The sequence below is a fragment of the Oncorhynchus mykiss genome, chromosome 23, assembly GCF_013265735.2.
Source record: "Oncorhynchus mykiss isolate Arlee chromosome 23, USDA_OmykA_1.1, whole genome shotgun sequence".
In the NCBI taxonomy this organism is placed as follows: Eukaryota; Metazoa; Chordata; class Actinopteri; order Salmoniformes; family Salmonidae; genus Oncorhynchus; species Oncorhynchus mykiss.
The window spans coordinates 46,911,454-46,936,520 of NC_048587.1; the positions used below are offsets into that span (position 1 = coordinate 46,911,454).

Below are 25,067 nucleotides of genomic sequence, written 5' to 3' on the forward strand. Positions count from 1 at the left end.
ATGTACGATTGGCTTAATCATGTTACTGTAGCTTGTGTAAATAGACATTACAGGTATTTTTCCAATGGTACAAACATACTTTATTGTACAATTAAATTATTTGCAAAAAAAAATACAAATCAGACCACCAAAATAACTTAAATTTGAAACTAAAGAAAAATGGAGCAACAGTTCTTTTCTGCTTCCTTTTAGCACAAGCACCAAAATATGTAGAGAAAAGTGGTCAAAGATTCCATTTGAACACTAAACAAATATTAAATAGTCTTATTTCCAGTCTCTTTAGGAAGAAACAAACTAAACAAAAGTTCAGTTGCCATGGTTTCTACAGTGATTCAGTATGTATACATTTATATGCATGTACATCTCTTCAAAATGGCATGATATACTCAAACCCGCAGTATCAATGACCGCAGTGTCATTTTGCATCACATCTTTAATACAAAAAAAGTTTAATCTAATTCCTGTAGCTTCAAGTTTATATATATATATATATATATAAAAGAAATTAAATAATATATCTATATATAAAAGACTGTCTTTTTATATAAAATAAGTCTCAAGATATTGCCACTTTTTTCCCCTCCCCCCAAATCCCAACCTATAGAGAAAAATTAGTGAACTTGTGAAATCTTTAATGACATTGTCTGACCACACTAATAAGCCTTCTCCCCGGTATTGTGTTGCGCATGTGAATGTGTTGGTGATCACAGCAAACAAGATGTGATTTGTTAGAATAACCCCAGTTTGTCAAAAATACAAAGGCGCATTGGTGCTCATATGACCTACTGTACCTTACAGAAACCTCAATACTTTCAATTTGGGAGGAGTCCGAGTTGCTAGGAAATCAAAAGGAGAATATCTATAATTGAGTCTCTCTGCTCATCCTAGGTTAAAGTCTGTACACCAACTTTATGCTGTTCATTTTATTACAAAAACAGCATTTCATTAAAGTCCAGTTCTTTGTACAGTAATATTAGATTACACCCAATGGTGCAGGGCAAAAGACAACAAGGGGGATGTGACTAGGAGAGGTGGGAAAGGGCAGCATTGTTGACAATAATAATTATTATTTTTTTTAAAGAGGCGAGTTTGTAGCTAGAAAACCCCGCTACACATTCCCCATATCCCCGTTCCTCTGCGTTTCATTTCATGAGGGTATGCATGTACACACGCACACAGCCAATCTATCCGAATCAGCTGGCAACAGGCAACATCCTCAGTAAGTCCATCCAACATTCTGTAGTAAGTGTGGGGGTAAAAGGGGAGTGCACATTCATGGGAGAGAAAAAAAAAAAAAAAAAAAAAAAAAAAAATTGGGAGACACGTAGAAGATCTGGGCGTCAAAACTGGAAGCTTCTGACCTGAGACAGTCAGTCCAAGAGGGAGATCAGCCAGTGTTCAACACCCTCCCCACAACACTTAAGTTTAACTTGGATTACAAAACCAGAAAAAAAGTCAAGAAATAAAATGTTTTTTTTTTTTTTTAATTAAAAATAAAAAAACTCACCTTTCTGAATCCTCTCGGTTTTTGGACAGTCATTTTCAAAAATATATTCTGTGAAATGTAGCAGTCGCAAGGTACATTTACCGGGAAAAAAAGTATCCCCCCCCCCCCCCCCAAAAAAAAGGCAGGAAGATATGTTGTGATGTTTGTTTGTAGATACAGCAAAAATATTGATCATTATAATATATTTATATATTAAAAAAAAATACTTCTGCAAAACAGATACAATCATGACTGGTTTTATGAAGGAAAACAGAACGATAAAAAGGTCCATTGTAATTAGCTCACTGCAATTTTCCACCACATTTAAAATCTTAAAAATACGTGTAAAAAAAAAAATAAGCAAAAAAATTCAGTCCCCAAAAATATTACTTGTGTCATATACTAAGGAAGAACTCGCACATCCAGAAACTCCATACACACAATTGGCAAAAATGTTATATATATATATAAAAACATAAACAGCAATAACTTACCATTCGTTTAATTTATTCATTTATTGACTTGTAGATTTAAAATGTTGCATCTCCCATAGGAAGTTAAGTTCTTTTCATTTATACATCAGAAAAATATTAAATAAAAATACCTTTTAAAACTGCCATCCCCCTTCCATTCAATCCCAGCAAGACCCATGAAGGCAGTTCTTCAGACCACTGAGACAGACGTAGTAGTAGGTTACATAATGTCTGAACTGTTGTGGTTAATGTTCGTCCCCAGGTCCTGGTTGTTATTACCCAACATGTCCGATTGCCCTGGGCCATGCAAACCCCCCATCCCACTTATCTGGGACATCATAGCACTTGGGTCCGAACCAAATGTACCCGGGTCCCCAGAGTTAGTCTGTTGTTGTTGCTGTGACAATTGTTGTTGTGGGTTTTGGGAGGCCACCATGCCAGGGTGGTGCTGGGAGACGTGACCTGGGTGTGGGGAGCCTGTCTGGGTCTGGGGGGAGATGCGGTGAGGGGAGGGCTGGGGCTGCATGCGTGGCGAGGGGCTGGAGTGGGGTGGCTGGGACTGTGGCCGAGGGGAAGGCTGAGGAGAACGCACCTGGTTACTGAGAGATTGACCGCCCAGAGCCTGGCCCTGGAGGTGGGGGTGTGGGGACTGGGCCATCTGCTGCTGGGGGCTCATAGGACTGCCGTGCTGGGCAGGCGAGCCCCCTCCTAGGTGCTGCTGCTGGAGGAGTCTCTGGTGGAGGGCCTGCTGGAGAATGGCATGGGAGGACTGGGGCTGGGGGGGACCCTGCTGCCCCTGTTGGAGTTGCCCAGGCCCCGCACCATCCTGTTGCTGCATCTGCATCTGGTGCTGCAGCCTCTGTTGCAGGGCTGTGGCCACCTGCTGGGACATGGTTCCAGGGTAGCCCTGGCCCTGCCCGGGACCCGGGTGGGGCCCCTGCCCCCCCCCCTGCTGCAGCCCTCCTCCCCCAGACTGGGTCTGGCCAGGTTGACCAGGCTGGCCCTGCTGCATGAAGCCCTGCTGGCCCTGACCCTGCTGTTGGGGGGGCTGCTGGAACTGACCATTGTTACTCATCTGTTGTTGCTGCTGCTGCTGCTGTTGCTGCTGCAGGTGCCTTCGCATCAGAATCTCTCTGAACTGGGGAGTCATGTTGGACATTGGGGTGCCTTGGCCCGGCATACCGCCTTGTTGTTGCTGCGGTTGTTGCGCTGCCATTTGCTGCTGTTGCTGCAAACTCCCAGGCAAGAGGGGGCGCTGCAGCTGTTGTTGCTGCTGCTGCTGTTGCTGCTGTTGTTGTTGCTGCTGCTGTTGTTGTTGCTGTTGCAGTTGCTGCTGCAGTTGCTGCTGCTGCAACTGCTGTAGCTGAGCCATAGTGGGTATATTTCCTCCTCCCTGGCCCATGTTCATACCTGCCTGGGCCGCTCCAGGATTTACGTTGACCTGCTGACCATCCATAACAACCTGGTTACCACCAGGCCCAACTCCTACCCCACCAGGGGCCCCCTGGAACCGCACACCTCCAGGCCCCCCTCCTGGGCCTCCTCCCGGTGCCCCAGGCACCCCTGGACCTCCCTGGTATCGGGCGGCTCGCTGCTTGATGAAGGCAGCCATAAGGAGGGGGTTGGAGCGGAGGATGTTGAGGACCTGTTGCTGCTGGCCGGGGGAGCTGGGAGAGCGGAGGGTACGCAGGAGGTCCTGTAGAGCTGCCTGGGGGAGGTTCCCTGTCCCCACCATTGCTGCCGCCGCCCCAGCCACGCCACCTTGAACTCCCATCAACCCCATTAACCCCCCTTGCCCTGCCTGCTGTTGTTGCTGCTGCTGCTGGGGTTGACCTTGCTGCTGTTGTTGTTGTTGCTGCTGCTGCTGCTGCTGCTGCTGCTGTTGTTGTTGTTGCTGCTGCTGTTGTTGTTGTTGTTGCTGGGCAAGCTGCCGCTGCTGCTGTTGCTGGGCAAGCTGCTGCTGTTGCTGCAGTGTCAGGTGACCCATCTGTCCCATCATGCCTTGCCTCTGCTGGGGAGTCATCCCACCAGGGCCTCCCCACTGCTGTTGGTTGGGGTTCTGAAGTCGGGCCTGCTGCTGGAGCTGAACCTGAGGGGGGATCTGGGACTGCTGCTGCATGCCTCCTGGCCCCACCACCATCCCCTGCTGCTCCATCAGGGTCCTGCCTGCCAGACCCTGGCCCTGGGGCCCTACCATGCCTGCTCCTGGGTGGGCCATGCTCTGCATCTGGGCCTGGGGGTTCTGGTGGTGAGGGGGGATCATGCCTCCACCCTGGGCCGCCTGCTGCCTCTGGAGGATCTGGGCCTGGGCCATCTGACGCTGGGTCTCTGCCACACGCTGGATCTTCAACGCTATCTCCACCGCTGCCGGAGGAGGCCCCTGCTGCTGCCCCTGGGGCATGGAACCCTGACTAGGGTTCGTCTGCTGCTGTGGAGGGGTGGCTGGGCCCAGACCAGGTTTACCCAGGGACTGGTGGAGGGGTGAGGCTCCTGGAGGTCTGGGGATGTAGGGGGGCAGACCTCCTGGGTGCTGCATCTGCTGGACATTTGGAGACTGGCCCTGTTGCTGCTGTTGGAGCTGTTGTTGGACCATCTGTTGCTGCTGAGGAGAGTTAATCATTCCCCCTCCCCCCTGCTGCTGCAGCTGCATCTGCTGCTGGAACTGGTGCTGCATGTGGTGCTGCTGGGGCATGCTGCCCTGCTGCTGCCCTGGGGGGCCCTGGCCCATCCCCTGCTGGGGCATGTTCCCCTGGGTGGGGGTCTGAGGCGTGGGGGGCTGCGTGCCCACAGACATGGGGGTGCTGGGCCCTGTGGTGCCGTTGTTTCCCGGAGATGGTAGTCCACCGTTTCCCCCCGGTCCCGGAGGTGGCTGACCCACCCTCTGCATGCTGGCCATCCTCCTCCGCAGCATCTGGGCCTGCTGTAGCCGATGCTGGAGCTGCTGCTGCCTCAGCTTGTGCTTGATGTTCAGACAGAACGGTACAGGACACTTGTTCTCCTGGCAGTGCTTGGCATGGTAGCAGCAGAGAGCGATGAGCTGCTTGCAGATGGGGCAGCCGCCGTTGGTCTTACGCTTGCAACCTTTGGTGTGCTGCACCACGCGCTTCATCTTCTGGCAGGACGGCAGGCTGCAGTTGGCATTGCGACACTGGCAGGCGTGGACCAGAGACTGGATGCAGCGCTGGATGCTGAGGCGCCGCGAGTCCCCGGGGTTGGCAATGGACGAGGAGGCTGCGTTGTTGCTCTCGTCGTCCAGGCCCAGACCCAGCTTCTCCATCTTGTGGATGTGGCCCTTAGTATTGTAGCAGGTGATGCACAGGTCATAGTCCTGGGACAGAGAGGGGAGAAAGCATGTGTTGGTTACTACTCCACACATTATTCATCAATTTATAAGTTCAAAAATGTATGTAGCAACTAAGGATTCTAGTTTTAATGTCCTGTAGCACTAGACTAGTTGATGTATTCTATATGAATGGCGTGCAACTCTCCGCAGGTGCATCATCTCAACCACATTAGGCTTCACAATCATATGTAAAGTGCTGGTGCCATATCTCAATATTGGAGTTGAAATAAAATGTTATACCCCGAAAACTTACTCTCCTCTCTTTGATAATGGCAGTTGCTTTAAAAACAGTGCGTTTTTCCACAATTGCAATGTGTAAATGCTTGCGCTTATCTCTCCAGCTAATTAGTGTGCACATGGGAGAGGCAGTGAAACAGGGACATGGCATCGAATTTGTATTAGGAAATAAAACATTTAAAAAAAAAGAGGAAGGCATCGTCCCAGCTTTACCCATCCCCTCTTCTTTCCTCCTCCCCTTCTAACCCTCCACCAGCCCCTCACCTCGCAGACGGTGCAGTGGTAGCGTGTCTCCACATGGCCCTTGCACTCATTGCAGGTGTAGACGAAGCGGTCCTGGCTCTGGTTGTGGAGCTCCACCAGCATGCACATGGAGCTCCACTTGGACCTGCGCAGCGAGCTGAACTCCAAGTGTTTGTCCCGGGCCAGGGTGAGGAAGGCGTCGCGCCCATCCATCAGGTCGCAGGCCATCAGGCCGTCGGGGTCCGTAATGGGGCCCAGCGTGTTGGACATGGGTGCTGCTATCAGACGGATCACAAAGAATACCTGGCAAGGAGAGAAGGGTTAACACAGAGAAGAGTGAGAAGATACGGTCTTAGTGGAAAGTAGTTTTGGGTTTGCGAAAGTGACTCGTTCAGCCGGTCCTAAAATCTGATTCTCACCAATTTACTCCAACGGAGCCTGATTTACTACCTAATGTTTGTAACTTATGTTCAGAAATATATTAAACACATTCAATGGTCTCTTCCTCCTACCTCTTTGTGCTTCTCCATGCTGGCGTAGAGTTTCTGAGAGAGGTCATTGGACACGTTGGGCAAGCCTGGCTTCTTCTTATTGGCTCGGCTCATACTGCTCTTATTCTTAGAAGTCTTCTTGCTGTTCTTTTTCTTGGCGTTCTTGCTGTCGCCCTTCGTGGCCTGGAGGTGAATTACACACACAGTAGTAACCCTTTTTGATTTAGATCAAATGTAGAAATGCAGTTCATACAAGCATCAATTTAACATTTTGTATTTAAAAGTTCAAATTGAATCACATTGAAAGAGATCAAAAGACCCATAAGAACACACAGCAATGTACCTTGTAGTAAATACTTATCCCACTTACATCTACGCTCTCGTTGGAAGTACTGTTTTCCTCCCTCTTCCTCTCCTCCTCCTCCTGCTCCAGCTCCTTGATGCTCTCCTCTAGCACGTTGGGCCAGAAGTCCCCCTCAAAGTACGGCAGCTCCTTGGCACTGGTCAGACGGTCCTCCGTGGCCTGCTTGAAGATGTCCTGAGAGAGGGAGAGAGATTCAACCTCCACTCGTCCTGCTTTATGTAACAAATGCATAACACCAAAACATGAGCAGTGATAAAAATTGTGCTCCTTCTCAGAAGCCAATCCAATGACTCTGTTCTTGTGCGCTCAACCCCTCCACTTGTGAATGGAGCCATTTAAAATTCGAACTCTGTCCCTGCATGGAACCCTCAAGCCTTCCTCAAGACTCTTACCTTGAAGTCGTGCACTATGCGCTCCGCCACAGCCTTGTCCAGCATCTTCCTATACCACTCCTGTAGCCTCTTGGGCTTGGGGATCTTCTGGTCCATAGGGTGACAGTGGAAAATGTAGTCGTCCCCTTCACTAGGTGGGCACGCCCAGATGTGACCAGTTGTGTACCCCAGCTTCTTGACATACTCCAGGTAGCCAATGAGAATCTCATGGTAGACACCCGTCCTCAGAGAACGAGGCTGGAAGAAGTGAACACTGTCCAGGTACGAGATGTACACTCGTCTGGGGTAGACAAGTAGGCAGAGAGAGAAAGATTAAAGATGAGGTCAAGTCCTTTGATGCATGTACATATAACTGCTCCCAACTGAGTTAAGATAAAATGGACCCTTAACAGAACCATTACCTCTGATTGGGAGGAGGGCAGTCCGAGCCATACTCCTGTACATGCATGCCGAAGAAGCAGACGTCAGCGCCATCGATGTCCTCAAAGGCAAACAGGGCTTTTGTTCTATATGGGAACGACTCACACATCTCCCCAGTGTCCACAAACCTGGAGACACGACAAGAGTGAGACAACTGATGCATGCTTCCCAACAGGGTTAGGTAGGTTACTTTCTAAATGTAATCCGTTAGTAACTAGTTACGGTCATCAGTAACATAACCTGATTACTTTGTTACTTTTAGATTACTGTCCCCTTAAGATGCATTAGAAGGGAAAAAGGATCGCCGACTTGTGATCAGACTCTCAGGTGGAACAAACTTAATGTACACCTTCAATGTTGAATTCAATATCATTGAGAAAACAGGAAGATGTCAATGCATGTGTTCTCAAACATCCTTTCTGAATTCAAAAGTGTCTAATATAACTGCAATATTGTTGCTTTTAACTGATTAGTTCACTTTTTTGTAATCAGATGACATGTAAATCAGTTACTCCCCAACCCTGCATACCAATATCTTCAGAACTTCACCATTCAGAGAGTTACTGTTTCTCCATCTAACAATTCTGGGGGGGGAAACACTTCTCAGAATTTGAGTTATCCAATCCTCTCAGATGTACAAAAGTGCCTAGAGGGTGGTGGCTATGGGTTGATTTTGGCTTCAGCAAATTACTACATTAACCTCACTTGTTCCACCACTACCATTATCCCTTTCTCCTGTCCCATTTCTTCAAGGTAACCCCCCCCCCCCCCCATGGTGCCTGTCCATTACCTGGACTTCATGCCTGGTTTGACCTCCACCACCTTGTCGGAGACGTGGACGACTCGGATGGTGACGTCACCCGACTCAGGGTGGCTCTGACGTTTCAGGAAGTCATTCACCCTCGTCTCCAAATAACAGCCCAGCTTAGTGTGGGGCAACCCTGGAGAGAGGGAGGGAGATGAGCTTAGTTTAGTTACAAGTAAGCTAGGTAAAGAGGGATGAACTACATCAAAATGGACACGGGTAAGTGATATTTAGATTATTTTTTTGATAAAGACATTGGTACTTACTTTTGGCGGCATACTTGTTCTCTCTACGTGTCTTATTCAACTTCTTTAAGCAGCCATCACAATTAAAACTGGTAGGAGAAAGAGTTCATTAGAGAAACCAGACTCTTAAACGCAAACTGACTCATCTTTCCTAGGTTACAGGGCACACACAGACTTACCCTAACGGCCAGATCGTGTCATTGTGCAGCACACAGATCTGGTGCATCTTACGTCCACAGTCCATACATTCCACAAGCCTGCAGAGAGGAACCAAATCAATCACTGCTACTACTTACAACTACATTGCGCTCACAATGCAATCACAACATGAATGCAATTACTCAACAAGATATTTACTTCTAATGGTGGACTTACAATTCAGGGTCCAATGTGTCATTCTTCTTCTTCTCAAACTGATCTTTACCGATGGAACTGAAGTGAGAAAAAAGAAATGCCATCCCCAGTCAACGTCCGCAACCAGGCCACACCCAGTCAAAAGCCTCAAGTTTTTTTTTATGAAAATGGAAAAAGGTAAGATGGCTGAACCACAGCCTAGGTGGTTCCCAACCTTCTTTGAAAGATTTTACTGAGTAACAGTTCATGAGGAAATCAGTCAATTGAAATTCATTAGGTCCTAATCTATTGATTTCACATGACTGGGAATACAGATATGCATCTGTTGGTGAAAGACACCTTCATTATTTTTTAAATATTTAAAATCACATTTTTAAAAAAAGGGCCTCAGAATCTCATCATGGTATTTTTGCGCATTCAAATTCCCAATCGATAAAATGCAATTGTGTTCGTTATCCATAGATTACGCCTGCCCATACCATAACCCCACCATCAGCAAACTCTCTGAAACGATGTTGGAGGCAGCTTATAGTACAGATATTAACATTCAATTATCTGGCACATTTTAGAGTGGCCTTCTTGTCTCCAGCACAAAGTGCACCTGTGTAATAATTATGCTGTTTAATCAGCTTCTTGATATGCCACACCTGTCAGGCGGATGGATTATCATGGCAAAGGAGAAACGCTCATTAACAGGGATGTAAACACATTTGTGCACAATGAGAGAACATTGTGTGTATGGAACATTTCTGGGGAGCTTTTATTTCAGCTCATGAAACCAACACTTTATACGTTGCATTTCTATTTATTGTTTAACTATTGCCACAGCTCATGATAAAAGAAAATATATATAAAAATAAGGTATTTAGTTTTGAACGTTTGAGCTAGAGGCAAGTGTTTTTCTGCATTGTAAAGGTAAACCACGAACACAAAGCCATGCTTGTGTGCATGTGTAACTTCGCTGCACACCAGACTTGAAACGACAATACAGATGTAACAAAGTGCTATTCAATGTATTTATCTGAGATAGACTGGTGCTCCCAAGTCTAAATTCCATGTGAATTCAACAGGTCACGTTTACAAATGAGTGCAATTATTATTATTTTTATTAATTAAGAAAGGGTTCACGGCACAAATGAGCACTCCTCAAGGAACACCACTGTGCCAAAGCACACCGGATGAAAACCACTGGTCTAACCTTTACAGGATTTCCCAACACTCTCCCTCGGCCCCCCTCCCCCAACCGTTAAATAAATACATAAAATTCTAAAAATCACCACAAGGTGGGAGCATTTGATTCTCTGGCTGTGCCCTCGTCAAACATTTCATATAGAAAGTATAAGACTCATGAAACCTGCCAGATATCCAGATATAATACGCCATGTTTTCATCCCAATCGTGATTTACTAAAAAGAGATGCTGCAAAAGAGATGCTGCAAAACAGATGTAGAGCTATAGAGGAAGACCCGTCTGAGGTGAGACAAACACTAACAGCAGCAGTACAGATGTGCAATAAAACGAATCACCTACTGCAGAAGACAGAATACCACAGAAAACACAGAAATGGAAGGGAGACATTCACAAAATATTACCAATAACAGCAAATGGAGGTACTTTAAGCAGATATGAGGGAGAAGCTTGGCATATGAGGAGTCAAATAATAAAAGCCTAAATATAAAATCAAATTTACGTTAAAACTAAAAGACAAGTTGAGGGAAGGCTAGAGGGTAACGTTCTACTCACGTCGGAGGCTGGGAGGGGTCGTCTCCTAGGGACACGTTGTCCCCCTGGATTTCGTTGAAGCACTTCTCACAGAAGTGGTACCTGTCAGCAAGAAGCCCAAATTTTGGTGAACTACACCGTTCCCCAACAGCACAGCCAATCACAGAGAAGGCACGGGGAGGCAGCCACCAATCAGGGCAAGGCATGGCAGGACATGGCGGGAGCAAGCACGCAGGAGGAGCGCAGAGTGGGCGGGGCAGGGGTCGTCGTCAGAACAGCCAATCATGATTCAGGATTGAAGGGGAGGGAGGGGTTTGGAGGCGCATGATTGGATCAGACAAAAGCAAGCCAATGCAGATGTCACAGGCATTGACGACAGGGGGAGAGGACCGAAAGGGTTGGATGGTGAGGAGAGGGAGGACAAGACAACAGAGCAGAAGGCCGAGGCAAAGCACAGATTAGCATTTGGACATGAGAAGATGAGCAAAACCACCACAGCAGCGACAGAATCAACTGGAGGGGGAAGGAGGGGAAACATGGGACAATGCAGACACTGAACAGATATGAAAATGAAGTGGCAAACCATTTATTTCCATAGAAACACAATTCAACATAGAATAAGTGTGTGTCACTCAGATTCCTCCCCCCCTCTCCATACCTGTTCTGGTAGCTGAAGTAGGCAGCGTCCCGGGGTATAGTGCACAGCTGCTTCCCATAGCAGCACAACGTCTGGGGAGAAAACTCCAACTGAGGGAGGAGAAGAAAGGAAGACAGGAAAGAGAAAGAGACGATAAATTAACACTTACTTAAACCCAAACTACATTTTCAAAATAGTTTGGCCCTTCAATACCAGGAGGAATATAATATTTGTACAGAGCTTTTCAGTACAGGTAAAAAAAAAAATTAAAAAAGAGCTACCCATTTTACAAATGTAAGTAGTAACAAAAATACTGGAGCAAGGAGAATGAAAAGAGAATTACAAATCTGCTTTTTGTTACACATTGCCAGGAGTTTTACCAGACCATGCGACCAGGGAAACATGATCATGAGCACCATTAGACCCAAGAGGACAGACTATATACAGCCTCTGCCCAAAGCAATAGAACAATGTTTTGGCGTCATCATGGGTCACTTGGTTAGGCCAGAGGAATGGGTCAGTCCTGGCTCACAAGGACCTTCAGGCTCACTGTCACAGAACAAGACAACAGCTGTATGGGGCTGAGCCTTGTTTTCAAGAACGGAGACGCTCAAGTCATCCCTGTTGACCACTTTGCTTAGCCCATTCAAGAGCAAAGTCAGAAATAGCTGCAAGGTTATGCTCAATTTGAAAAAGTGTTGAAAGTTAATATGGCGGTGTGTTATGCCAACGCTGAAATTAGCCAAGCCTCGTCTCCATGCGAAACTAACGACGTAATAGCCACATCTAGCATGACACTGTACGTCACACACCCTAGTAACCAACCACAAACACAACCCCCCCGCATCACACTCCCATTTCACCTTCCGGCCACAGCAGTAGCCCAGGTTGACCATGACGGGGTCTATCTCGGCCTCGAACACCTCAGCCAGCTTGGAGCAGTACTTGTAGACGCGGGACGTCTTGCGGTTGTATAGCCAGGCATTGTTTAACATGACCCAGATGTCGTCCACATACTGCCAGGGTTCCTGGTACTGACCCGTGTCAAGCTTCCGCTTTATAGTGGACAGGTCCATGGGGGTCTTCACTATGTCAAAGTAGTCCTGGGGAGGGAGAGTTTAGGTTCCTTTATTATTCCACAGATGGGAAATTGGTTTGGCTAGCTTCACATGTAAAAAGCACATTTTTGGTGGAGCATTAACTGAAACCGTGCGAATATGCAGTACATACAGGTATGCCCAGTAGGTGAGGGTCGACAGGCTGTCTGAAGGGCAGAGACTCTGGGTCCTGTCTGTATAGAGATTCCAGGGTGGGTATGAGGGCCTGGCGCAGCTCCTCTGGCTTAAAGACTGAGAGAGGTAGAAGGAGAAGAGGTGAAAAGAGTAGAGGGGGAAGGAGAGGGGTAGAGAGACAGGTTAAGGTTCAAGACGGATTCAGAAACAGATAACGGCATACATTTTTAGAAGCAGGAACATACTCTGTGTGGTTATAGAAACAACTCAGTACATATGCCATCACAAAACACAGTCCTTACTCTTCCTCTTGTTCTGGGCACCAGACGGTGTACCAGGGGACTCGGATCCCTTCTCTTCCTCTTTTGGCTCCTTCTTCACCTCCGGCTTCCGGTCTTCAGTCTTCACCCTGTCTTCACTCTTTACCCCCACCAATGATGACGTTTCCATGGGAACACCTTTGCCCCCACACTCCTCTTTCTTCACCCCCTCCATTTTGATGGGTTTGTTCTCCATCTTGACGTTGGATAACTTCCCCCCCTTGGAGCAGCCTTCCTCCCCGTCATCCTCCTCATCCTGCTGCTGCTGCTTGACCTCCGTCTTGGGGTCCACGGAGGCCGAGGCATCCGAATGGGAGGCCTGCTGGGAGGCTGTGTCCACACTGCTGACCGACGCTGGGGTCAGAGCCTGACCGTCCTGGGGCTGGAAGCCCCCCTTCTGGGACATCTGGGGGGGTTAGAAAATAATTGATATCACAAGAGAATGCAACAACCCCCATGGGAGTTAGTGAAGGTGAGGAAATTGACAGGCAACTGAGTGCAGTAAGGTGGGTGAGAGGAAGTTCCAAAACAAATCATTAGTACATTGGCTGTTAACTGTTCCATTTTGCAGCTGTATGTCAATGTTGAGATTACTTTTGTAAAACTGGTACTGAATCAATGTACTATTCATACCACATGTTGGAGATGTGGCTGTACTTTTCTACATGATCTATTAAGTCAATCTCACCGGAGTGCGAGGCGTGCGAGGGAGCTGGCCTCCATGTGGGTTGGGGGTTGTGGAGGGGTGACCAGGGTGCGATGGGGTGGTAGACCCCGCCCCCATCCCCTGCTGCATGGGCTTGTTGGAGCCTGGCCCCTGGCTGCCGGGCCCTAGCTGCTGCTGAGGGCCTGGGGGGGCCAGCTGAGACGGGTTGGGGGTGTGGGGCTGGGGGGTCTGTGAGCCCGCTAGCCTGGGTGGCGTTTGGTGGGGTGTGGGGGTAAGACTGCGGGCGGGGGAGGGCGAGCTCTGGCGCATGGCCGCGAGGTGGGGGATGGAGTTGGGCTGCTGGGGGTTGTTGGACAGGGGCAGGTTGGACAAGGGGCCTCCACCCACACTCTGGGGACCCATGGGCCCCACCGAGGGGACGCCACTACCCCCACCGACCGAGCCGGGCCCAGCTAGAGGGCTGTTGACGGGGAGAGGGGAAGGAATGGGTATCTGAGTCTGTAAGGAGAGATGAGGTATTTAGCATGAACAGTTCATACATTATTCAGACATTAACATACATAATGTATGACGGGGGCATCCCTCCAGTGAACCTACATGAGGAAACGCTAGTGTAGGAAGGAGGGTTTCACTTGTGCATGTACAGATGTGTGGGAATGTCTTAGCGATTGTGTTTAGTTAGTTTGGTACTATGGTTCACAATTAAAACCAACAGCAGAACCCAATCTGCCCTTCCGTTTCCTGCATCTACATAATTGAGGGCAGCGACAGACCATATAGTTCCACTTTTGCCCACCCTCTCACCTGTACAATGCCTCCCTGGTTGCCTTGCTGGTTCATACTAGGCTGTGCCATGCCTCCCTGGTTGCCTTGCTGGTTCATGCCAGGCTGTGCCATGCCAGGCTGACCAGTGCCGAGGCCTGGACCGGAGCCTGGGAACTGTCCCTGGGGCAGGTACTGGTTCTGGCCCACGTTGGGCTGGTTCATCCTGGGGTTCCCCATGCCCATCTAAAAAAGGGGACACAGACATTGGTTTAGAACAGAGCTCAGTCCATTCAGACACTGATACTAGGGACTACTCCTTGTGTTTAATCAATGTATACGTAAGTGCTATGACATGATACCGTTCCTCTTGCGTCAAAATAAGATCAATTGAACACAAACTTTTGTATTTGGGTATAATTCGCCCTTCTCAAAACAACGACCATTAAGTGCATATATATTTTTTTTTTTACAGAGTACTGACCTGGTTGATGGGTGTGAGGGGTAGAGGAGGGGTCAACCTCTGACCCATAGACTGCATCCCCATCTGGTTGAACTGGTTCATACCTGAAGAAAACAAGCATGAGGATGAACACAAAGAAAACATATTTAGGTGCTTATGCATCTAAACGTGCTGCATAACGTTGGACATAGTAACCAGGATAGCTCAAGGCACACTAACAAAGTTACAGAATAAAATATTGTCAACATGAGCCAAATGTAGTAACCTCTCAAGTGAAACGATAAGGTATAACACCACTAAAAACAGTCCAATAATGTCTGTTTGGCAACCCCTCCTGTCCCCATGGACTCACCTGCAGGGTTCTGCATCCTATTAACCATCTGGTTGGGTCCACCGGGCCGCACCAGAGAGTGGTCAGGGAGGGGACCATCTGTAGGGGTGAAGAGGTGAAAAGATGTATTGCCACTGTTGCACTCTAAAAAGTATGTGTGTCCTGTCTGAGAATCTGAATGCAGTATGCACATCCATTTGTGATATTACATGTGTATCCTGTCCACTCAGTGAGAGGCAGTGAGGGCATGCCAGCTGGCCCAGGGCCCTAAACCCTGTAGGGGGCCATGCCAGCTGGCCCAGGGCCCTAAACCCTGTAGGGGGCCATGCCAGCTGGCCCAGGGCCCTAAACCCTGTAGGGGGCCATGCCAGCTGGCCCAGGGCCCTAAACCCTGTAGGGGTGGCCACCAACATACCCTGCTTCTGGAGCCGCGTCCGCCTCTTCTCCTCCAACTCCTTCTGGATCTTATAGATCTTCTCAGCCAACAGGTGGTAGTACTCCGCCTGGGAGGAGAGAGACATACAAGGAGAAATGATAGAGTGAAGGAGACAGCGAGATGAATGAAGGTTAGGATGATAGAAGAGGGGTAATGATGAGAAAGGGGAACAGCGTAAGGGAAAGAGGGGGAAATTAGTTAACACACTAGGAACAGAAAAATACACAAAATTAGAGAAATTCTGAAGTGTATTTGTATTCCACAGACATTTGTATTGTCTAAGGGTTGCCCCCCTCTCAACAGGAACTCAGTTAAAGTCTTCACTCAGTCAGTGTAACAGCTTACCCTGCTGTTGGCAGACTCGTACATGTCCCCCTCCACCTTCCTAGCATACGCCACTAGGTTCTCCATCCGCCTGTCCTTCAGAGCAGCAGGGTCTGGGGTCGGGAAGATGGCTTGTACCCTACACACACAGAGAGAGAAAGAGAGACAAGAGACTAAGGAAACTGGGGTGGGGGGGGGATATGAACGAGAGCAGGACGCAAATCACATTTCAGTGCAAAGAGAAAGAATAGAGAATGATTTAAGAGGAACGCTAGGGGAGATGCAGCAGGGAAGTGTTGAAAACAGACAATCACACCTAGCTAGCTGTGTCTGAGCTGGGAGACAGTGGAGAGGTGCTTAGATGTGGTGAATGTGGTCAGTGTGTTCTGTCATAGTCGTTCTGCGCTGTATGAAAACCCAGAGGATGTGAGTTTACTGTGAAACTGTCTGCGGCCTGTTCTGCAGTGTCTGGGCTGGTACATTTACCACAAAGAGTTCTCTTCATATTTCCTATTTGTCTAGGAATTCAATGTTCCGTGTTCTTACAGAATACCCATCTATGACATGAGATCGCATTAGCTGCATTGAAACGAGGGCTAGTTTTTGGCTTGTATACAACTAATTGAACCAAATTCAAATGAAAGACACTGCTAAACCAAATTTAGCAGGATGTCTTCATTATCCACAAATTAGAGATCCTTTAGGCTCACACGCCCCACTATAGGCTCACACGCCCCACTATAGGCTCACACGCCCCACTATAGGCTCACACGCCCCACTATAGGCTCACGCGAGGACAAGTTTTCATTTACAACTGTGACCTGGCCAAGATAAAGCAAAGCAGTGTGACAAAAACCAGAGTTACAAACAAACGTACAGTCAATAACACAAAAGAAAGATCTATGTACAGTGTGTGCAAATGTAGAAGAGTAGTGTGTTCTGGTATAGGCTCACACGCCCCACTACAGGCTGTAACTCTTTAGCCGTATAAGAGTGTTAAGCCCTCATCCAGAGGCTATTGTCCCTCCATTCCAGCTCAGTCACTTACAGTTTGTGCACCAAGTGGTTCCTCAGGTCCTGGGTGATGTCCTCGTGCCAGCTCTTCCTCATGCCTGCTGCAGAGGGTGGGGTCGCTGTGGGCATGCATCCCATGTTACCCGCCCCGCCCGCATCACTCATCAGACTAGAACAGAGAAAGAACAAAGTTAAATTCATCACTGTATTTTATCAAAAAAGCACAACATGGAGCGTTTGATAGCACCTGCCTGGAGTGTCAGATATGGTCAGTGGGGTTTGCACTTCAGGGACTATTCTATAAAGTATATTTGAAAGCAGGTCTGCTACTCACCCCTGGGAGTTCATATTGAGGTGTAGCATGGTGTCCTGTAGCAGGCTGGCCTGCTGGTTCTGGGGTGAAACACCCACACCTCCATTCACTCCCATCGGGTTACCCCCTGACAGAGTGTAAGAAACATTAACACAGTCAATATTCAACATTACTTTTAAATTTTTATTCTCAGAGCCACCAACAAACACTACTTACAAGTCAATGATAGAAATAACTTTCCCTGCGTGTTTTATTTGCAAATGACTTTTTGACAAACAAAACGTGCAGAGATAAACGTATGCGTGCTGGAGTAATTCCCATTAAAGTGTGTTGGGGGGGGGGGGGGTAGTAACCTTACTACTGTGGATATTGACTGGTTACATTCTTCAATCCCCAAGAGGGACATGCACACTGTTGCTGTAGTACATCAATTATTTAAACCAGTAAAAAAAGAATACATACATTAGACTGGACTAACTAAACAGCTTACCCATGGGATTGAGCGGCCTCATGCCCGGCTGGCTCTGCAAGCCCTGTGAGGGCAGAGAAGCCTGGTTGGGCTGGCTCTGCAGGCCCTGGTAAGTGAGGCCCAAGGCGGCGTAGGCCCTCTCGATGGAGCTGGGGTCGATCTGGCTGGGGGGGTTGAGGTTTGGGGTGCTGGGCTGGCCTCCGGGCACTGAGCCCAGGGAACTACCCAGACCTACACCAGCACCCCCTAGCAGAGCTGTAGAGACAGTAGAGGGGCAAATCCATTGGTGTTAACACTTCTGTCCTCTAGGACGCATGCTATGAACACCGAGGTCAGGAACACAAGGAACTGGTCTGTCGAAGTTTCAAATGTAGTCACTTACAACATATTTATACGGCAACAGATCCAGAAGTCCACGGCAGAGTTCAATCATAAGACAATATCTCATAGCATCTAGACCACTTGTATACAAACATACACACTATTCCGAGCCAGTACGGGAGTTGTAGCAATGAGACAAGATAGTAGCTACTACAACAATTGGATACCACGAAATTGGGGAGAAAAAGGGGTAAAATTCACAAAAAAAAAAAAAAGGAATACTACAAGCGCATACTACTATTACAGGAGCCAGCTGGGGGGGGGTAGCGTTTGATGGGCAGAGACACTCACACTGCTGGTTCCTCTTGTCCCCAGCGTTCTTGAGTGGCAGGCAGACCGGACAGTCGTGCCGTGTACAGTTCTTCCAGTGAGAGATGATCTGTCTGGATGAAGCACAGTGAGCCACTGGGGAAGAGAGAGGGGGTGGGGCAGAAAGAAGAAAATAAAAAGGGAGGGAGGGAGAAAAGGCTAATGTGATGAGTACGTCAAGACAATGGTGAATATCATACACATCTCAGGTAAAGGTGTGACAGGGAACTATCTTGCAGGTCTTTCTCTTCTGTGTTTCATCAGCTCACCTTGGCAAGACTTTCCGGCCTGGCAGTGGGTCATGTGGTTGAGGACGTTCTTCATGGTGCGGCAGTGTGGCAGGTTGCACTGGCGCACCTCCCCGTTGGCTTGCTCCCGCCGCTGGCACTTGTGTGCGTGTAGCAGGAGCACTAGTTGCTGCTGGATAAGCTTGCGCTTCTCAGGGTCGGCCGTAGGGGGCACCCCGGCTGCTGCGGCTACAGACACGGCGGGCCCTAGGCCTCCCTGGGCGTTGGGGACCATCCCTGCAGTGCCTCCGGCTCCACCGCCCACACCTGCAGCGGACTGCTGGGAGGCCTGGGAATAGAGAGGGGAGGAAGAGAAAAGAGAACTGTGTCAGTTAAGGGCTGGTCAGTGCAGTTGACTGGTACCCAAACGGTAGCACCACCTGCATAAGAAAGCTTTGTGACAGGTAAGTGAGAAGAAATACATAACAGACTAGCTAGCCAACTTCCTAACCATGGCAGACATGCCCTGCATGGGCTGGCTCTTCTTGTCCATGCTGAACTGGGCCAGGCTGTTGGGCATGGAGCCTTTGTTCTGGAGCGGAGGGCCCAGCCCTGCTCCCCCCAGGCCTGCCTGCTGCCCTCCATAGGGGCCTCCATAGGAGCCCGGGTTACCCATCATACCCATCTGAGGAGATTTGGGGGGAGGGGGGGGGGGGGGGAGAGAGAGAGAAGAAAAACAGTTTAATAAATTGACATTATTTCTACAGCTTTTATATGCTGCTCCAAACAATGTGTATGAAAATGTAAGTGTTCAAGTCATTTGTGTTGTTTCAGACAGTAGCCCTGTTAAATTAACACAACCCCAGGGATATTACCCACTTTACAGTGAAGAGCATCTACGCTAAAAGAACCACCATCGCCTTTCAGAGAGAGATTATTAAATCATGCTGCTTTTTTACCACTAATCAACTTCCCTTCCATTTACACACCAATTAAATCAACCACTTCTAAAGAGAGACAATGTACTTCATTTCTAATCAATTAGCGGCAGGTAGCGCTGGTGGGTTCAATTAACTCATTAATGATGGCTCAGAACAGACAGGCCAATTACTACTCCGCCATGCCAGTTGCCCCACATTTCATGTTGACACGTTGGAATAAGACCACCACTGATGTGAAATATTAATCAAGGGCTTCCACGTGGCTCCCAATTTGTAGTAAAATATCACACCAGCAGTTACCACAAAGTGCTTATACAGACACAGAGCCTAAAACCCCAAAGAGCAAGCAGAAGAAGCAGCGCTGGTGTGTGTGCTCATGCATCTCCACCTCTCCAAGTACTTGAGGTTAAGTGAACGTTTTCATCAATTTGCATAAATTCCCTCCTCCCCGGCTTTCTCCCTCCATATCCCAGCCATGCTCTTTCCTGTGGTCTTTCCAGCTCCCCGACAGAGCCTTTAACCATCCCAAGCTTTTGATCGCTACAACTCCAATTTGTACGTTTTTAAACCATGATTAATACATCCTTAATAGGAGTACTGAAATGTGCTCTTTCAGCCTGCTCTCTTTTCGTGTGAATAAACTGTTGGATAGTAATGTTGTGTGGGCAAAAATAACTGCTTGTAGCTTTCTTGGTCAGGGGGGCTTATGTGGGGGGAAAAAAGACACCAATCTCCCCTCCTTGGTAAAATAAAGAACAGGTCAATTAAAAAAAGCATCTCTCTCCTGTGGTCTGAAGGGTCCATACATACCTTGTTCATTGCTCCAGGTTGCTGTACTCTGAGTCCAGCCTGTCCACCAGCCCCCTGCTGCTGTTGTTGCTGCTGCAGAGTCTCAGCCAGCACGTTACTGTTCCCCCCAATCCCCTGGTTCAAGAAGCCCATCCTGGGGGATCCGTTCATCACCTGCCCACCCATCATGGATTGCTGCTGCTGTCCGTTGCCCTTCTGGGCCCCCATCATTCCCCGATTCATGCTGCCCACCATCCCCACCTGCTGCTGCATCATGCTGGCCTGCTGCTGAGGTGAGAGGTGTTGCTGCTGGCCCATGCCCTGGGGCCCAGGGGACATCTTCATGTTTCCCAGGTGGCCCATGCTGGCCCCGCCTGTGCTGCCCACTGCGCCCTGCTGGGTGGAGGCGTGTGGAGCGCCTGATCGAAGGAGCTCGGAGAGCTGCTTGTGCTTGGCCACCGCGTCCTGGCCACCCCCTCCCCCTGGGCCCAACCCACCTCCCAGGCTGGTGTGCAGTTGGCTGAGGTCCCCGCCGTTGACCAGGCCCAACTCTGAGGAGTTGATAAGCTCGTCCGGGAGGTCATGCTCCAGGTCAAACAACGAGCCGAAATCTGTGCAGAGAGGGAGAGAAAGAGAGCATATGGAGAGATGAGGGAGAACGAGCAAGACGGGATTGTGAGTGAGAGAAGAGGGGATTGGAAGATAAGAGAAGGAGAGGTGTGCTAGGGTACATTGCTAGCATAACAAATTAACAAAACCAAATCCACTGTACTGCATTCAGACATGGTTGCATCAAATGATGTGGCTAATTGGCATAGCCAGATACCTACATTTGTATAATGAGGAAAATAAAGCTTTGAAATGAAGGCAGATGCCCAAGCAGACACACAACCCCACCCCCACACACAGTGGCCGACCAGATTGTCTGTGCCGGATCTCGAGCGTGATTTAGCTCGGCAGAGACAAGTTTACACACACGGGGCACAACATTGCATTAACACCACACAGTGAGCCAGGTTAATAGAGACCCTCTGGACCATCACCAGGGTCACTGAACAGTAGGCAACAAATGAGAGAAAAGTGGGCAACGTTATGCAAAGCTGTGCCAGAGTATTGAACACAACCCAGGGATGAGTCTGCTCATCACAAAATGACAACTAGAGAATTTACAAATTACATATAGGCCTACATAAAACAAATTCTGGGTATGTTGGACAGCCACAGCATTCTCTGAACTGTATGGGGGGGGGGGTTTCAAAAGTGCAGTACATGCACTGGATTATTTTCGGTTATTAGGGTAACTTGGACCCTTAAAGTATTTTGTGTCAAGTGGCTGACTTGAGCACGTATCAGATGGACAATGGGAGGCCGTAGCTCTGCAATGACAAAATGTACGAACAGTTTCAAGTCCCATTTCAAACATGCCTTCTCACATAACGACTAGCGAGCATCTGCAGGCCATTTTAACACATCAGAGTGGTAAATAATGTGGCCACGTTCTATGGCTTTTTGTCTTAACCGTGTAATTGTTCACCTTTTTGTGTAAGGTTTCTGGCCTGGATCCTCCAGTCTCTCCCACACATCTTCAGAAAAACTGACAATGGCAATTTGAGCATAACAATCACTCGGTTAGCTAGGTAGCTACATGGATGGGCCTGCTGCAGTAGCTAACGTTATCTAACTATGAAATTAACGTTAGCCAGCAATCAAACTAAGCTAGCGTACTAAAATTGGAAACATGTAACTTTTCCAGGTAACCAGGTGAAGGAAACTTCAACAACTAGTTTACTAGCTAACGAGATATAGATAGATAGATACACACATATATAGATATATATATATATACACATACACACATATATATATATATATATATATATATATATATATACACATACACAGATATAGATATATATATATATATATAGTTAATGATAACTATGAAATACTCTGTTGGAAAAAGTATATACACATCAGACAGTGTTGAATTTTACTGTTCGTTGGTGCGTTTGAGTTAACACGTTAGCATTGTATGGCGATGAGCTTTGTCATAACTCGCTTTGAAAGTTAGCTAGCGAGCTGACTAAATAGCTCGTTAGCAACCTACAAATAGCTCACTAGTTAGCAAAGTAGCTAGCTACTTGGCTAGACAAGTCCATTTACTGGTGAGCGAGTTGGACCATTTGTGTTTCATGGATTGCCACTTAGCTAGTTTGCTAATTTATTATAAGTTTTTCCAACCATCATTTGCCACACCGATCAAGCGGTAAGCTTCAGCACTAGCTAGCGCGTTGGCTACTTAAAAATAGTTAGCAAGCTAACGTTAGCTGTGTCGCCTAAAAGGAAGAAGTACTTGTCAACATCGGGGATCATTTAAAATGTTAACTGTGTTCCTGACATACCATTTATATTTCCCGGTATTTATTACCTAAATACCAACGACAAATATACGCTGTAGCCAACTACCCATGCAGCGAAGTAGCTATCAATCTAAGCACCGCATTCGTAACTAGCTACAGTAGTAGCCAGCGTTCATCGTAGTGCTGAAATTACTAGCCTATCGCTAGTCAAGTCCGACATACACTCGCTAGCTAGAGCTAGTACGACAAAAACAGTGGGGCAATCTTACGGTCCCTTCCTATTTCAAATAAAAATCACATTTCAATTTTAAAATACCAAATAAAAACACATAATACCCTAACAAACCAAATAAAAACAACATTTACCGTTTCCATCGCTTGCGGAGACAGACAGTGCCGGAGAGGATAGTTTAGGCCTCTTGGCTGAAGGCGGGCCAGAGTCCAGAACGTTCTCGGCCATATTTTTTCGAATTAAAAATATATACGGTATCCACAACGGAAGACGTTTTCACGTCTTTTGAACCTTATTTTCCTTTTCGATTCCACAATTCTGACTTTTCCCCCTCCTTTTGGGGGACGAAGGGGGGGAAAGTCGCGTGTACAATATACTCCTTTCCTGGGTTCGCCTCTCGATTTCAGCTTCGGCGTATCAACCCCCTCCCTAGTCGAATTTTTTGTTCTTTATAAATTGCCAGCGGAGGAGGAGGGGGCTCGGTGTGAGAGAGAGGGAGACACACGTAGTGGCTCTCCTCTAAACTCGTATAGCTTCATCTGATGCGAGAAAATTGTCCCAATATATATCTTCCATGATTACACCCGTCATTTATGCCACCCTTAGCATAAGATGAACATAAACGTCCGGCAGCAAACCCTTGTCGGCTGTGGCGAAGAGGTGATGCGAAAAAATCCAGCGCAGCTGCAATTTATTGGGGATAGAATAAATAGCTTGTTATCTCCAGGGTCTGGAAAATGCAATGGTTGAAAAGTGTGTATTTCAATGCATGTATCCTATATGTTGCAATGTAGTACACATATGATACAATGTATCTGGTTAAATCAGAATTGCAACTGCATGCATGGTGGTAAATTATGGACATGGGAATTTGAATACATTAATGGGATGTCAATGGTTGCACCATGCAACAATTTATTTCATATAACCTAGTAGAACTACACTCTTGAATACTTCTTTATAATGCGGAGGTTTTTCAGTCACCTCTCTTCTTTCCTTCCTTAGGGCCCCTGGCTCCTACCAGGCCACGTTCAGCAGCCTACTGAAACGTTCAGAATGTAAGTAAATGCAGAGCCATACAGGCCTATACATACTGGATAAATGCATATAGGACTGGCATGATTCCCAATAGGCCTATTCTACATGGCACCTTATCATTTCTGTTTTATTATATACATTTTCTGAACGTTCTGTAGTGCTTTGCTATGTACACTATCATATCCCTATTCAACATGACAGCGAGTCATATCTCTCGCTACACAATACATTTCTTTCTGAATGTTCTGTAAGGTTGTAGCCTCTGTAACAGGCCCATGTGGACTTCATGATGATAATGGTTAGATTGTGACACATCATCTCTCACTGGCACTCAAAAGCTGAATTTGACCAACTGTGCCCAAGAACACAAAGGTAACCTGCCTAAATGACTACCGACCCGTAGCACTCACGTCTTTAGCCATGAAGTGCTTTGAAAGGCTGGTCATGGCTCACATCAACACAATTTTCCCAGAAATCCTAGACCTACAAATTTGCATACCGCTCCAACAGATACACAGATGATGTGATATCTATTGCACTCCACACTGCCCTTTCCCACCTGGACAAAAGGAACTCCTACGTGAGAATGTTATTCATTGACTACAGCTCAGCGTTCAACACCATAGTGCCCTCAAAGCTCATCACTGAGCTAAAGACCCTGGGACCTAAACACCTCCCTCTGCAACTGGATCCTGGATTTCCTGACAGGCCGCCCCAAGGTGGTAAGGATAGTTGAAATATTAGGTACCTACCTACTTGGTAGGTAATCCCGAATGAATCGGGCCCAAAAATGGTCAGCTAAAATTTGGCTGTGTCGTCACCGGCGTCTGCCTACGAGGTTGGTATCAGCATACATGGCTTGAGGAAGTGACGCATCTCGGTGTCCCATCAAGAGCATATTCGGTGTAACCGGATCGGAGTCAGCGATGTCTACAGAGAGATATCCCAAGGGTTTGGAGTTCAGAATCCCTTCCACCTCTATCAGGAAGGTCCTCAAGACAGTTTCAGTGACAGTTTGGTCCCCTAGTACGACTCGTAAGGCCGTCTTTACAGATTTGATCTCTCGCTCCCATGTTCCTCCAAAATGAGGAGCTCCTGGAGGGTTAAATTTGAATGAGATTTGTTGGTCCATCAGCTGATTCTGGAGGCTGGGTTCCATTGCTTGGAAGGCTTCCTCCAACCTGGCTTCTCCTGCCTTGAAGTTCGTACCTCTGTCAGCCAGGATCTCGTAGGGTTTCCCCCGTCGG

At 47.7% G+C, this 25,067-nt stretch overlaps 1 protein-coding gene across 2 annotated transcripts; it reads right to left on the minus strand.

Moving 5' to 3' along the window:
* Nucleotides 1-56: 56 nt before the first annotated feature.
* LOC110502858 (histone acetyltransferase p300) lies at nucleotides 57-23,450 on the minus strand. Of its 2 annotated transcripts, none has more exons than XM_036960585.1 (29): nucleotides 22,917-23,450; nucleotides 20,212-20,801; nucleotides 18,972-19,145; nucleotides 18,503-18,809; nucleotides 18,216-18,329; nucleotides 17,565-17,798; nucleotides 17,096-17,201; nucleotides 16,796-16,930; nucleotides 15,769-15,886; nucleotides 15,403-15,490; nucleotides 15,009-15,086; nucleotides 14,678-14,760; nucleotides 14,236-14,439; nucleotides 13,453-13,929; nucleotides 12,747-13,170; nucleotides 12,443-12,561; nucleotides 12,076-12,315; nucleotides 11,234-11,322; nucleotides 10,597-10,677; nucleotides 8,875-8,931; nucleotides 8,679-8,756; nucleotides 8,521-8,588; nucleotides 8,240-8,390; nucleotides 7,431-7,577; nucleotides 7,030-7,309; nucleotides 6,644-6,811; nucleotides 6,295-6,456; nucleotides 5,804-6,085; nucleotides 57-5,287 (listed from the first exon to the last, which is right to left on the minus strand). In XM_036960585.1, the coding sequence occupies exons 1-29, from the start codon at nucleotides 23,008-23,010 to the stop codon at nucleotides 2,180-2,182; spliced, it is 8,256 nt and encodes a 2,751-aa protein (XP_036816480.1). In that variant the 5' UTR covers nucleotides 23,011-23,450; the 3' UTR covers nucleotides 57-2,179. The 2 variants fall into 2 exon arrangements, with proteins under 2 accessions (XP_036816480.1, XP_036816479.1); XM_036960584.1 differs by having other exon boundaries at nucleotides 10,597-10,707.
* Between the last annotated feature and the right edge of the window lie 1,617 nt (nucleotides 23,451-25,067).